General features: G+C 35.1%; 1 protein-coding gene across 1 annotated transcript in view; it reads left to right on the top strand.

Annotated features, from left to right (window-relative positions):
* The window catches only part of LOC135136935 (homeobox protein aristaless-like), a 167,721-nt gene extending 151,894 nt beyond the window's left edge, over positions 1 to 15,827 (top strand). The window contains exon 5 of the mRNA XM_064066429.1: positions 15,065 to 15,827. Coding sequence (XP_063922499.1) covers positions 15,065 to 15,580 — 516 coding nt within the window. The 3' untranslated portion in view covers positions 15,581 to 15,827. The remainder of the gene's footprint in view (positions 1 to 15,064) is intronic.
* Positions 15,828 to 16,121: the final 294 nt, after the last annotated feature.

Raw genomic sequence — 16,121 nt, 5'->3', positions numbered from 1 at the left:
TTAATTTGAAATAGTGTCACTTTCTTTGAATTGTGTTTTTGTAGTGACTAGTGTGCGTTTTTCGTCGTCGGTAGTCTGGCGAGTCCGTCTATTTCCTTTCCGCAATTAATTTGAATTTCATGTCGCCGCATTTAAATGTCGTTTTTCCAGCGATCCATGTAAAAATGTCGATTACTCTACGTATCGAAGCGAGTAATCGTCATCGACGCAATGAACTTGAAATTTGGCCTCGCTTTCAATAAGAAAACGTTCCGTTGAATGCCCCACAATGTCTTTAAATTATCTTAAATTAAGTTGTTACATAAACGTGAGATTCTCATTTTCATCAAGGATTTATGAACTTTAATCGATTTTCCGCGGTGCGGCTTCCGAGAAAATGGAAAAAACCGTCGGTTTTTTCGCTTTTTTCGTCGTCTGTTTATCAGCGGCTTCAAAGAAACGGTTTTAATTAAATCTCGATAATTACGCACTTATTATCCTCATTAATTGCAATAAAATAAATCATGCGCTTTTTAAAATGCAATGGGAATAACAAAACGTGCTCGGATAATTTCCAACTTCCCATTAGAAATTAAAGTTAATGCGTTTAATTAACACAGACTCGATTCTGTCTTAATGCAAACGCAATTATGCGAGCGGTCCGAATGTTTCTTGCGAGCTTGACATCTTGTTACTTGCGGTACACATTAAATTATAATATGCGGTTAGTAAATTGGTTTTCATTCGAGGTTTAGTGGATCAAGATAATTGCGTTCGAGGCGATCATGCAAGAAGTGGTGCCAAGCGTCAACAGTACATTTACTGCTTACTGTAAAAGCTTTTTTCGAACGAACACGCACAGAGGCTGGAACAGAATTAAAACAATTAGTGGGTTTCCATTCACAAAATTCTGAGTGGTGTCGGCAAGGTTGTTCTATTGAGCAGCGATGATCACTGGCGGTTGAAGATTTTCCTTGAAAAACTAACGTGGATGAAATTGCGGTCGGAGGTGACTGTTTACTGCAAATGACGGTTAACTGTGACCATATTTTCTTGTTTTAAAACGCCACGAAAGTGACGAACACAGATGTTAATTGGTTTGGCCTTCACTAATACAGGAAAGCACAACTGGAATTGGAATTTTGGATGATTTTCCAATCAAAATGTGTAACATTTCTTGACAGTAAAAAATTAAGACAAAATGGTGACTCTTTAGAATTTTATTATTTTCAGATTACTAAAAACGCTATAATTTTAATTAAATTGATTTTCCAACGCTTCGAACATCGATTTTTTGTTCTTTTTCAGGGGTACAATCAATTTAGCGCGCTGGCATCTTAACGGTTACAGTGAGATTCACTGTAAATAATTGATTGTAGCCGTGAAGAAGAAAAAAAATCGATGTTCGAAACGTTGAGACATAAATTAAATTAAAATATTGGTGTTTCTTCTTAAAAAATTCTACGCCGTATAAACTCAAACACCGAGAAATATACATACATAAAAAGTTCTAAGATTTCTTCATTTTGAGCTACATGTGCGCATTAAATTTGATAAAATATATTATAAACTCGCACAACTATGATTACAGAAAATATACAGTACTCCAAGTAGTCATTTTTCACGACAGTGAAAGTTTGAAATGAGATCCGATGGCGAGTGTTGCAATTTATATTCATCAGAAATAAATACCATACCTATTCTGAAAAACGTAACTTTATGGCGAATGTAGTGTAATATTCCTAAAATTTTAGCACTAGACCATAAAAACGCTATATTTTTGGTATCAGGACGCCGAAATCTGTATACTAGAATTTTTGGATGATTTTTAGACAACTTTTTCAAAACCAAAATTTTTCAAATTTTGAAATTATAAACCTGAATTATGAAATTTTTGAAATTTTTAGACCACTTTCGAAACTTAAGTGAAGACTTTTCGTGGACATTTTAGGAGTTACTTTAGGCCTCATTTCGTCAATAATTCCTACCATTTTTTCACAATCGCCCATTAAAATGTATCTAGTTTTTCGGATTTTTTAAAAAATTGCATTTCAAACCGAATAGTTGTAAAATGTTGGTCCGAGACCATCAAAATGCTATATTTTTGGTATCAGCACAATGCAATCTATATCCCAGAATTTATTGAGAATTTTTAGATAACTTTTTCAAAATCAAAAATTTTCAACTTCTTGCCTTATGAAAATTTCGGAATTTTTAGACCACCTTCGAAATTTAAGGAAAGACATTTTCTTGTACATTTCGATCTCCAGAAGCTTTTTTCGGTCTCACTTCTTCGATAACTTCCCCATTTTTCCAGAATCGCCCATTGAATAACGTTAGGTTTTTGGATTTTCAAAAAAATCGCATTTCAAACCGAAGATTCTTAAAATATTCTCCCTGAACAAACACTATATTTTTGGAATCAAGACGCCGAAATCTTTATCCCAGAAGTTTTGGACGATTTATAGACAACTTTTCAAAACCAAAATTTTTGAAATTTAGAAATATGAAATTTTTGGGACTTTTAGATCAGTTACGAAACTTAAATAAACACTTTTCTTGGACATTTTAGGAGTTACTTTATACCCTATCGTCGATAACTCCTACCATTTTACCATAATCACCCAGTGGAATATGTATAGGTTTTTAGGTTTTTTGAAAAAATTCCATTTCAAGGTGAAAATTTCTAAAATCTTGCCCCGGGACCTAAAAAACCTCTATTTTTGGAGTCAGCACGTCGAAATGTAAATTCTAGAATTTTTTGAAGATTTTCAGACAACTTTTTCAAAACGAAAATTTTTCAAATTCTTCGCTTGATGAAAATTTCGGTATTTTTAAACTACTTTCGAAACTTAACTAAAGACATTTTTTGTACATTTCGGCCTCCAGAAATTACTTTCAGTCTCATTTTTTCTATAACTCTTACAATTTTTCCAGAATTATCCATTAAATGATTTTTTTTGGATTTTTTTTTTAATTGCATTTCAAACCCAAGATTCCTAAAATATTGACGCGGGACGTGGAATTAGGACGTCCATAGCTGTATTCTAGAATTTTTAGACGATTTTTAGGCATTCTTTTTGAAAATTTTCGAAATTTTGAAATTATGATTTTGAATGATGAGTTTTTTTAATTCTTTAGACCACTTTCGATACTTAAGTAAAAATATTTTCTTGGACATTTTAGGAGTTACTTTGGGCCTCATTTCGTCGATAACTCCTACAATTTTTCCACAATCGCCCATTGAAATATGTACAGGTTTTTAGATTTGTTGAAAAAATTCCATTTCAAAGCGAATATTTCTAAAATCTTGCCCCGGGACCATAAAAACCTATATTTTTGGAGTCAGCATGTCGAAATCTATATTTTAGAATTTTTTGAAGATTTTCAGACAACTTTTTCAAAACCAAAATTTCTCAAAATCTTCCCCTGATGAAATTTCGGAATTTTTAGACTATTTTCGAAACTTAACCAAAGACATTTTTTGTACATTTCAACCTCCAGAAATTACTTTCGGTCTCATTTCTTCGATAAATCTTACAATTTTTCCAGAATTATCCATTAAATGATAATATAATAAAATATTGGCCCGGGAACATAAAAACGTTATATTTTTGGAATCAGAACGGCGAAATCTGTATTCTAGAATTTTTGGACGATTTTTAGAGAACCTTTTCAAAACCAAAATTTTTGAAATTTTGAAATTATGAATTTGAATATGAAATTTTTGAAATTCTTAGACGCCTTTCGAAACTTGAGTAGAGACATTTTCTTGGACATTTTACGAATTACTTTAGACCCTGTTTAGTAGATAACCCCTACTATTTTCCACAATCGCCCATTGAAATAAATATGTATAGGTTTTTAAATTTTTTGAAAAAATTCCATTTCAAAGCGAATATTTCTAAAATCTTGACACAGGACAAAAAAAAAACTATATTTTTGGAATCAGCACGTCGAAATCTATATTCTAGAATTTTTTTTGACAATTTTCAGACCAACATTTTTCAAATCACCTTCTAAATTTAACCAAAGACGTTTTCTTGCACATTTCGATCCCCAGAAATTACGTTCGGTCTCATTTCTTCGATAACTCTTATGATATTTTCATTGAATGAAAACTTTTTTGGATTTTTCAAAAAATCGCATTTCAAATCGAAAATTCCTAAAATCTTGTCCCGGGACCACAAAACGCTATATTTTTGGAGTCAGCAAGTCGAAATCTATATCACAGAATTTGTTTAGGATTTTTAGGCAATTTTTTCAAAATCAAAATTTTTCAATCGCCTTCGAAATTTAACGAACGACATTTTCTTGTTCATTTCGACCTCCAGAAGGTTTTTTCGACCTTATTTCTTCGATAATTTCCACCATTTTTCCATAATCGTTCATTGAAGTACGACAGTTTTTTTGGTTATTTTTTTAAATTAAATTTCAATTGGAAAATTTCTAAAATCTTGCACCGGCTCCATAAGTACACTATATTTTTGGAATAAGTACGTCGAAATCTGTATTCCAGAATTTTTTGAAGATTTTTAGGCAAATTTTTCAAAATCGAAAATTTTCTATTTCTTGCCTTATGAAAATTTCGAAATTTTTAGATCGCCTTCGAAATTTAACGAACGACATTTTCTTGTTCATTTGGACCCCCAGAAGGTTTTTTCGGCCTTATTTCTTCGACAACTTCCACCATTTTTCCACAATCGTCCACTGAAGTAAGACAGTTTTTTGGTTATTTTTTTAAATGACAATTCAAGCCGAGAATTTCTAAAATCTTATCCTGGTACCAAAAAAACGCTATATTTTTTGAAACAGCATGTCGAAATCTATATCCCAGAATTTTTTTAGGATTTTTAGATAACTTTTTCAAAATCAAAATTTTTCATTCTTATGAAAATTTTGGAATTTTTAGATCGCCTTCGAAATTTAACGAACGACATTTTCTTGTTCATTTCGACCTGCAGAAGGTTTTTCGACCTTATTTTTTCGATAACTTCCAGCATTTTTCCATAATCGTCCACTGAAGTATGACAGTTTTTTTGGTTATTTTTTTAAATTACATTTCAAGCCGAAAATTTCTGAAATCTGACCCTGATACCAAAAAAAAACGCTAAATTTTTGAGAATCAGCATGTCGAAATCTATATCCCACAATTTTTTTAGGATTTTTGGGCAACTTTTTCAAAATCAAAATTTTTCAATTTCTCGCCTTATGAAAATTTCGAAATTTTTAAAGCGCCTTCGAAATTTAACGAACGACATTTTCTTGTATATTTCGACTCCAGGAGGTTTTTTCGGCCTCATTTCTTCGACAACTTCCACCATTTTTCCATAATCGTCCACTGAAGTATGACAGTTTTTTTGGTTATTTTTTTAAATTACATTTCAAGCCGAAAATTTCTAAAATCTTCCCCTGGTACCATAAAAACGCTACATTTTTGGAATGAGCATGTCGAAATCTATATTTCAGAATTTCTTGACGATTTTTGGTCAACTTTTTCAAAGTCAAAATGTTTCAATAGATACAAAACACTTTATGAAAATTTAGAAATTTTTAGACCAACTTCGAAATTTAACTAAAAGACATTTTCTGGTACATTTCGACATCCACGAGTTACTTTCGACCTCATTTCTCCGATAACTACAACCATTTTTCCAGAATCGCCCACTGAATTATGACAGTTCTTTGGATTTAAAAAAAAATCGCATTTCAAACTGAAGATTCTTAAATCTAGGCCCGGGGCCATAAAACCGCTATATTTTTCGAATCAGCACGTCGAAATCTATGTCTCAGAATTTTTTGACGCTTTTTAGACAATTTTCAAAACCAAAATTTTTGAATTTATGAATTTGAATTATGAAATTTTTGGAATTTTTAGGCCGCTTTCAAAACTTAACCAAAGACTTTTTTTGTATATTTCGACCTCCATAAGTTACATTTCTTCTATAATTCCCACAATTTTTCCAGAATCGCTCGTTCAAATATGACAGTTTTTTTTATGTACCTACATATATTAAAGCAGCTCTGGATCTGGATTTTTTTTTCAAATATACGGTATAAAACATAAATATATAAAATAATATAAGTGTCCGAAGTAGTCATTTTTCACGAGAACGACAGTTTGGAGAGCGAGCCGAGGGCGAGCGGTGCAAGTCAAAAATAAAAACTATATTTAAAATAATTGTATAAATGCTGAACCTTTACATCGTACTTGCATTTATAAAAAGACATAATATCTCCACAAACTGGTAGAACTAGGAAAAAGAACAGTATATCAAGTAGCCATTTTTTTCGTAGTCCGAGCCGAAGGCGAGAGTTGCAATTAATAATTGTCGGTTATTGTTTAATTACGTTAATTTAATTATTAAAATATACATTAAATTACACAACGCAATTATCGGGCGATTTTTTCATTTTTTGCTTTAGTTGGCCATGACGCTTACGTCAACCATTTCAATTGCATTACTAACGTACGCACAAATTTAAAAAATCACACGGTATTTTATAGAACTTGTGTTTTGTTCTAACAGTGTTATAGAAACACTCGAAACTTGCCTAGTTGAAAACTTAGGTGTGAACTCACCTTAAGACCTAAATTTATTTCGAGGATGACGATTTCAATATTTGACTATTTCCAACGTCTTAAAATAGTAACGGAATTCTTTGATTTTCCGTTGATTTCACGTATTCTAAGAGTGCACGCTAATCCTCAGCTGCATGTTTGCTTTATGCAGGTGCGCACTTTCGCGCCTCCTCCCCTACATTTACTGCAAATCCTATCTCCGCACAGGAAATGAGTAATTCAATTATAACTTCAATAATAATTCCCTGCAAATCCCACATCATGCGACTGCATAAATTATCCCCCAATCACCTTAATTGCACTCAGCGCGCGTTTCTCTTCCTCCTCACCTATCCTCCATCTCGTCCTCCTTCTCCTTTAATTAAATTAAAAATCTCCGCGGGCTCTTGATTATTTTACAAACAAAAGGGCCGCCCGATTCTGAAACAATATGTTAGTTTGTGGTAATAGGAGCGACGGGTGGTTCGCAGCAGGACAGCATTGAGCTAATTTCGGACCCGGTTGGTGGTCCCGTCGCGGCCCGCCCCTGTTCCACATGCATTACGAAACTGGGGATGTCAACGTGTTCTCGGAACGGAATTGCTGGATGGATGCGTTTCGATAAAGACGATCGTTAATGTTAATAGTCGATAAATACTTTGTACGTAATTGAGCTTTTATTGCTAATTAATTTTACTACGTCATAAAAGCTAATTAATTGCGGTCGGCGGTGCGGGTTTTCGGGAGGGGGGTTGCAGAATCGTCGGGTGTTAATTAGGAAGAAAAGAAACATAGAGTGAAGTAAAGTAAATAAGTACATTGTGGTGTGTGGCCTTGACACGTCGTTCTACAGTTACGTGTAATTAAAAAATTACGTACATATATGAAGAGATCTGCCATTAATAGATCGTTTTTTTATTGAATATGCGTGGAATTTATGTAAATCGGTGTTTTATATGCTTACTTTTTCTATTATGAATCAATTAAATAATTATTACAAATGAAATTTCAAATGAGTCAAGTGACTGTCGACGCAATTAAGAGTAATTAGTGACAGTACGCTGCATTACGTTTTAGAGGTTATGTAAGCCGTCGCTGTGCATGCGTCTGACCGTTCGATACGGCTTTGAGATTTTATCACAACATAACCCAATAATTAACAATTTTCCAGTCAGAGGGGTAAAAGCTGCTAAAAATATACAGGGTGTCTCAACGAAAACCGCATTTCCTCGCGCAGCCGCAGCCCATTTATCGAATTAATCAGGCCCGGGCCCGAAAATTTTTTCTGCTCCGATAATCCGTCCGTAATTATAGGTAGTACTACTGGTTAACGCCACGACGTGACCGTGCACATTTCTCCCGATATAACTCATCTTAATCGAATCCAGTCAACGATACCAACGATCTATCGATATGGATTAATTGGCTGCCGGCTACGCAACGTTATTGTGATTGGTCGATTGGTTAGGGCATTATACTTTTATCGTACGAGCATCATCTTATTTAGAGCGTGATTTGTACATTTCGGCGTGCCGTTTTTTTGGCTTTGTTTTTAGCCGTAATGGGGTTTAATAACTAATTATAGCTCCACAATGTGGATCGGTTTTATTAGCTGTCATCCATCGAAATAACCAGTAGTTAAAGAGAATAAATCGACTGACGATAATTAAGAAGCGGTGACTTGTAAAACTGGCACGCAAATGTCATTCGGTGGCGTGAAGCGGGCTTTAGCGAAGGACGCGGGATTGTAGGTAGAGTGTAGGAAAGGGGCTGGGAGTGCGCACTTGTTGCGTTACGGCTGCGGTACCGTTACGTCTTGTGTACATACATTTTTTGGCCAACTTACAGTTTTCACACGGCATTCAAGTCGAAATGTCTTCTTTTCTTAAAAAAATAACTTCAAAAGTAATTAATTTATTAAATTTATGTCTGCAGCTTGTCACTGTGATTAGTAACTTTAACGTCCGGTGAAATAAATTGCTCTCAACGGCATAAATAAAGCCGTGATTCTATTTAAAACCAGTTTCGTTGATTTTTATTTCCTAAATATGAATACTGGTCTGACCTATAAGCACAACAAAATAAAAGTAAAATTATCTGTGCTTGATGTTCTTATGCACATCATGAAATTTTATTTGTTACTGTTCTATCTTAATATTATGCAAAAGACGCCCTTGTAAGCTAGTATCAGACCAATGCGGAATATGCCCAAAACTGAAAAATTCAGATGTAAGATAAAAGTTGTCAAATCAAAAAATAAAATAGCAATTTTTTTAGGAAAAAAACATTTTAAAAACATTGCGACTGAAGACTGAACTGATAATCATTTACGGTATTTGTAACTTAAAATAAATAGCGATAACACTTATCAACTAGACGTGAGAGTGAAACAGAAACTAAATTAAAAGATGTTTTCTACGAATTGCAACTGGATTACAATGCCGACGGTCCAGACTTTTTTAATGCTCTGACTTCCGCTTATTGAATAAAACACTACATTTTATTTTAATTTTCCATGTTGCAATTCACTCTTGGTTAATTATGACTTGTCTAGATCTAGGGGAGACATCCCTTAGCCTCCCCCTAGCTACGGTCTTGTCTAGGGGTTATGAAATATCGAAAAAATATGAAAGTACCAAATTGCCCGAAAGACTCCATTACTGTACGTCCTTAGGTTATCCTCGATAAGAAAACCAACTTGAAGTGTTTATGTTTATACATCGGAAGAATGTCACGTAGAAATTAATTTGATCTGTTCGTCCCCTCAAAACAGGATCAAAACTATTAAGTAGTAAGTTACAAAATGTTCTGATAATGAATCACAAGTGAAAACTCATATTTTGGACATTTTAGATAGGATTTATTCGAAAAAAATTGGAGCAATTTTTTGGAGGGGATAAGCAAATATCTCTTGATTTAGCTTTAAAACATCTGCAAGATTTCAAAGTATTCGGTTTTGCAGACTCAAAATTAAACTACAAAATGTTGTTTTATAATTTTGATTTTTTTTTTCAAAAATTTTGACGTTTCGAGCAGTGGCGGTGTAAGGGGGTGCGGTGCGGTGGGTTTTTTTTTATTTGTAGTAGAGAAATAAGGATTTTGCAATTAAGCTCCTCCTCTTGGCTCATAACGAATAAAAAAAAATCATCACAATTGGGACAGGGTGGGTGGGCGGGGCTGACATTTTATATTTTTTTCTTAATATGTGCAGTCATCTTTTAACAACAATAAACTTAAAACATGTTTGAAATGTTAAATTTGTATAAGGAAATATCGATTTTGCAATTATGCTCCGCCCCTCGATCTGACAACCAATGAAAAATTTTTCACGGTTGAGATCCAGACGGGCGGGCGGGGTTTCTCTTTTGGTTTTCTTTTTTAATTAATACATTTAGTTTTCTTTGTATAACACAATTATTTAAAAACATATTTCACATGGTAATTTCTCGTAGAAAAATAAGGATTTTGCAATTAAACTCCGCCCCTCGGCTTACGATGAATAAAAAAATCATCAGAATTGAGACGGGGCGGGCGGGCGGGGTTATATTTTGCCTTTTCTTTCTTAATATACACAGCCATTTTTTCACAACAAGAAACTTAAAAAAAACATGTTTAAAATGGTAAATTTGTGTAAGGAAATATCAATTTTGCAATTACGCTCCGCCCCTCGATCAGGCAACCAATAAAAAATGTATTACGGTTGAGTTCCAGACGGGCGGGTCGGGCTTCTCTTTTGGTTTTCTTTTTTAATTAATACATTTAGTTTTCTTTGTATAACACAATTACTTAAGAACATATTTCACATGGCAATTTCTCGTAGAAAAATAAGGATTTAACAATTAAGCTCCGCCTCTCGGCTTACGATGAATAAAAAAAATCATCAGAATTGAGACAGGGCGGGTGGGCGGGGTTATATTTTGCCTTTTCTTTCTTAATATACACAGCCATCTTTTCATAACAAGAAACTTAAAACATAGTTGAAATGGTAAATTTGTATAGGGAAATATCGATTTTGCAATTAAGCTCCGCCTCTCGGCTTACGATGGATAAAAAAAATCATCGGAATTGCGACAGGGCGGGTGGGCGGGGCTTATATTTTGCCTTTTCTTTCTTAATATACACAGCCATCTTTTCATAACAAGAAACTTAAAACATGGTTGAAATGGTAAATTTGTATAGGGAAATAACAATTTTGCAACTACGCTCCGCCCCTCGATCTGACAACCAATGAAAAATTTATCACGGTTGAGATCCAGACGGGCGGGTGGGGCTTCTCTTTTGGTTTTCTTTTTTAATTAATACATTTAGTTTTCTTTGCATAACACGATTACTTAAGAACATATTTCTCATGGTAATTTCTCGTAGAAAAATAAGGATTTTGCAATTAAGCTCCGCCCCTCGGCTTACGATGAATAGAAAAAATCATCACAATTGAGACAGGGCGGGTGGGCGTGGCTTATATTTTGCCTTTTCTTTCTTAATATACCCAGCCATCTTTGCATTACAAGAAACTTAAAACTTAGTTGAAACGGTTTTTGCAAGGAAACATGGATTTTGCAATTATGGGGCGGACAAATTTTCAATTTTAAACATGTTTTAAGTTTCATGTTGTGAAAAGAAGTCTACACATTGTAAAACATCACGGCAAAATGGTAGCCCGCCCACCCGCCCTATCGCCATTGTGATGATTTTTTTATTCGCCGTGAACCAAGAGGGCGGAGCTTAACTGCAAAATGCTTTTTTCGTTACAACAAATTAAAAACATGTTTTTGAGTATCGTGTTGTCTAAAGAATTTTATGTAGGTATATTAAGAAAAAAGGGAAAAATATAAACCCCGCCCACCCACCCTGTCTCAATTGTAATGTTTTTTTTTTATTCTTAGACACTTAAAACAGGTTTAAAATGGTAAATTTTTGTTGGGAAATATAGAATTTGCGATTAGGCTCCGCCCCTAGGTCTGGCATCGAATCAAAACTTCATTACTACATGTTTAGATTAGGGCAGGTATGGGTGGGGCTTAATCTTAATAAGGATTTTGCAGTTAAGCTCCGCCCTCTTGGCTCACGACGAATAAAAAAAATCATCACAATCGAGATAGGGTGGGTGGGTGGGGCTATATTTTGCCTTTTTTTCTTGATATGTGCAGACTTATTTCGATAAAAAAGAAGTTTAAAATGAGTCTAAAATGGTAAACTTTTGTAGTAATCAACTTAAATCCTTCAATTTTCTTCTACAACTCCTTTAAATACGGCAAAAGTTGAAAATCAAAGTTACTATCAACGGCAACTTGGCTTTTTTTTTCATCTATTTAAGCTTTGTTTACCCGTTTTTTATCTATTCATGTTTTAAACAAACATGCCAAGAAAAAAAGTCCATTTTTGCCTTCTTTTCTTAAAATGTGTAGTCATCTTTTTACAACAACAAACTTAAAACATGTTTAAAATCATAAATTTGTATAGAGTAATATCGATTTTGCAGTTACGCTCCGCCCCTCGGTCTGACAATGAATAAAAAAAATCATCAGAATTGCGATAGGGCGGGTGGGCGGGGCTTATATTTTGCCTTGTTTTTCTTAATCTGCATAGCCATCTTTTCACAACAAGAAACTTAAAATATGGTTAAAATGGTACATTTTTGCAAGGAAATATGGATCTTACAATTATAGGGCGGATGCAAAATCGATATTGCCATATACAAATTTTCCATTTTAAACATGTTTTAAGATTTATGTTGTGAAAAGAAGTCTACACATATTAAAACAAAAAGACAAAATATAAGCCCGCCCACCCGCCCTGTCTCAATTGTGATGATTTTTTTTATTCGCCGTGAACCAAGAGGCCGGAGCTTAGCTGCAAAATACTTATTTCTGTACAAAAAATTAAAAGTGAGTATCGTGTTGTTTAAAGATTATCATCTATATTATTGTTGTTTTATTATATGGGTAAAAACTCAAGACGGAGTCATAAACTACTATGTACAATTTTGAAGTGGGGATGATCAGACAAAAATTAGTCAGCGTTTTACTATTACATGATATTCCTAATACAAATAGACAATTTGACAACAATCGGTCCAGTACTTTCGGAGATTATTTGTCTAATAAAAATCGGGACGGCAAACAGACGGACGGACAGACAGACTTCAATATTCAATTCTTGAAATCACAATTTTTAAATTATTAGTTACTTTCTCGGTGTTAGATTCTCAGAATTTATTATCTTTTTAAAACAAAATGGCGTCTTTATTTCTCAAAAGTATGAAGTTTTGCAGTCCGAGCCGAAGGCGAGCGTTGCCAAATATTGAAATTCACCAGACTTTTTCGGCATAATTCTGAGATATAGTATAATATTAACCACTCTAAACCAGACTATAGGATAACAAAAATAATAAAATAGGGTTGTTTTCAGGAATATTTATTTCCATGTATTTTTACATTCCACAGTGCATAAAATGGGTTACTTTATTAATGAATTAATTTTTAATCTAAACGCCTTTAACACAAACAATAATTATTTTCTTTTTTGTTCTATTTATGTGTAAAACGATGTTAGTCATGATAATGGAATTTGCGTGCCTTGTATAACTATTTATTTTTGTATTAATATATATCATGACGTGACAAACACAAATAACTATAATTTGAAAACATTAAAGAACCACAAAAAACTTTTGTTTTACTCACAAATGAACTACATAAATCGATTAAAAAACCTATTGTTACTAAAATCAGTATTGTGAAAACCTATCAGAGCGTCAAGGTTATCCCCTCGAAGAAGCTGATGACGTCATGTCATACATCTTTAGGTAAACCTCGTTTTAAATATACGGCTTCATTTGTTTATGTTGTAGTTAACATGGTAACTATTTCGTGGTGCCCATAAAAACTAATTAAGTCATAATTTTTCTATCTGTTCTAGTCTACAGCGTTTATTACCTAGTGGTAATTTATATCTTTATACAAAATACCATGTACCATGAAATATACACTTAAAAGTTTTGAAAATCCCGAGTACTCGATATACAAAAAACAAACTTCGCGTTTTAATATTAAAACTATCATCATAACTAGAAATTTCCATTACCATTTCTCTCCACCACCGTTTATTTCTAATTACATCTGCTAATCAGCTTTTCCAGCCCGCCGAACAGATCATCATAAAATTCCATTAAAGTCAACAAACGCTCATATTGGCAACATTTACCGGTAATTGCCGTGCACCTACAACAATTTAAGTGCACATGTAAGAAAATTACAGGGTGAACAACCGCGCCTTCGGCAATTAATGTAAAATTCAAACTTAACGTATCAAACAGGGAGCGGCCACATAATGGACTGTATGAGTTCTTATATAAAATAATTGCTGTGGTCGTTCATTCATGAACAATTCGCGTAGGTAATAATTTAATAATAAGTAATAACACGTTATAAAGAACCCGCATAAACACTTTACGCTCCACCTGGACGTTTTAATCACTCGTTTCCTCCTAATTAGCCCATAGACGTCAAAACGCACAAACGGTATTTTCGTCTTTGGACACTTTGCGTAGAACAACAACGGCGTTGGCGGAATTTTCGCACAACGCAGTTTTCGAAAAAAAATTGTATGTATTGTCGATTTGTCAGTCGAGTTCCAACTCCAGCCGCTAGGGGCGCCCCCGTCGTGCATGTCAACGGCCAATAGAGAAGACGTTTTTCCGAGAACGGCTAGCGTGCGTGAGATTCTTGGCCTGCTGTTTTTACAACACCCACCTCCAATAAAATAAATATAACGAGCGCTGGAGTTTTTTCGTGTCTCGAGGGTTTTTCTGGGAGAAGAGGATGGGTAACGAGCTTTTAATACGCCAATTTGGTACAGCTACTGGAACGGCTAGGCCGCACTTAATTTGTTGTTATTATAGGAATCATTTTTATTAAGAAAATGGGTGGAAAAATCACTGTAATTTGCGGCACGCCTCGACCGATTCATTTTCCGAGAGAAAAATCGTGATTTAAATATTATAATCGACTAGGGAGCGCTAATAACGTGGTGGAAACGCCCACGCTTAATTATTTCCATTAAGGCCGCACAGAGATGGCGCTACCGTCGTCACGTCGCCTGATTCCAGGACCGTAAGTGCCCAAGATAAAAATCTAAATAAAGAAACTGCAATTAAATCGGTATTAGCAAACAACATCGCTGCAAAGTAACTAATTCTGTAGCAATTTCCGCGACACGATGTTTCTTTGCAGAAACGGGTTCCATTTTTTAAATGCGCCGTCGTTAACTTTTATTGGTTGTAATTGTTTTATCAAAATAATTACTACGCGCATAAAAAGAAACGATAATTAAAATACTCGCATAAGAAATAAATCAAAGGTGAGTACTCAATGTTTACATAAATTAGTTGCGTATAGCCGCCAATTATCGATGATGATACTGCTAATAACGTTTTTATTTGAGAAATGTTAATAATGTTGTTCCGCGCCCGATTACCTCATCGATTATTATTATTATTATTATAGAGATATTGTTTGTTTCCAGGTCTGGTTCCAGAATAGGAGGGCCAAGTGGCGCAAGCAGGAGAAGGTAGGCCCGCAAGGGCACCCCTACAACCCCTACCTGGCCCCCGGCACTGGTGGGCCGGCCCCGTCGGTGGTGGCGCCCTCCCTGCCCAACCCCTTCAACTTGCCCTTCGGTCTGCGCAAGCCCTTCGATTCCCTTACCTTCCGCTACCCGCCGCACGTGCTCCCCAGCTACCTGCCCTCGCCCCCGGGATACCACCGTGGGGCGCCCTCGCTCCTGCCGCCGTCCGTCAGTCTCTACCCCTCGGCCAGCTCCTTCCAGACTCTGTTGGCCAACATCTCGGCGGCGCAGAGGCCCAAGCTCCCGGCGCAGGAGTTCACGGCTTCGCCGCCCCTTTCTCCGGGGGCCTCCACCGCCGTCACACCGCCGGACGTGGACAGGAGGAGTTCCAGCATCGCGTCCCTGAGGCTCAAAGCCAGGGAGCACGAAATGAGATTGGAGATGCTGAGGCAGAACGGGGATCTGATTAGTTGAGGTGGAGGGGGGTAGTGATATTGAGCCATTTTTCGCTGAGTATTAATGAACCGGCATTCGATACGTACTTGTAAATAGTTTTATTTTTATGATTATTTTGTTGTAAAGTGAAGTTTGTAACGCTAGATTGTACTAAGAGTAAGGTTTTTTTTGATTAAGTAGATAGTATTTATTGAAATCTAATGTGAGATGACGTAACGAATCCGTCCATGTATTGTACGTACTTAAAAAAAAGCAATAAAATATTTTGTAAGAAGTGGAGTTTTATTATAAAGCGCGACTGAAGTGTTGTCGCGACTTGAAATTAGTGTTAGTGAGTTGAGTGGAAAATTCTGGTGCGACAACATGTGTCACACTTCGCATAAATCTCAAAAATTATTTTCAAAAAATCGTCAAAATTTCAAAAATCTCGAAACTGAAGAGTTGTCGCGCCAAAAAAATTGCGCCAATCAATTATTTAGATAATTCTAGTGTGACAATAAGTGTCACACTTGACCCCAATTTCAAAAAAGTGTCAAAATTTTCACCAAAGTGTTGTCGC

This window comes from Zophobas morio, unplaced genomic scaffold (genome assembly GCF_036711695.1).
Source record: "Zophobas morio isolate AGI-343-1 ecotype UQ-CSIRO unplaced genomic scaffold, CSIRO_AGI_Zmor_V1 ptg000028l, whole genome shotgun sequence".
NCBI classification, from domain to species: Eukaryota; Metazoa; Arthropoda; class Insecta; order Coleoptera; family Tenebrionidae; genus Zophobas; species Zophobas morio.
The sequence above is the reverse complement of the archived record's forward strand: the minus strand, read 5'-3'. Positions and strand labels throughout refer to the sequence as shown.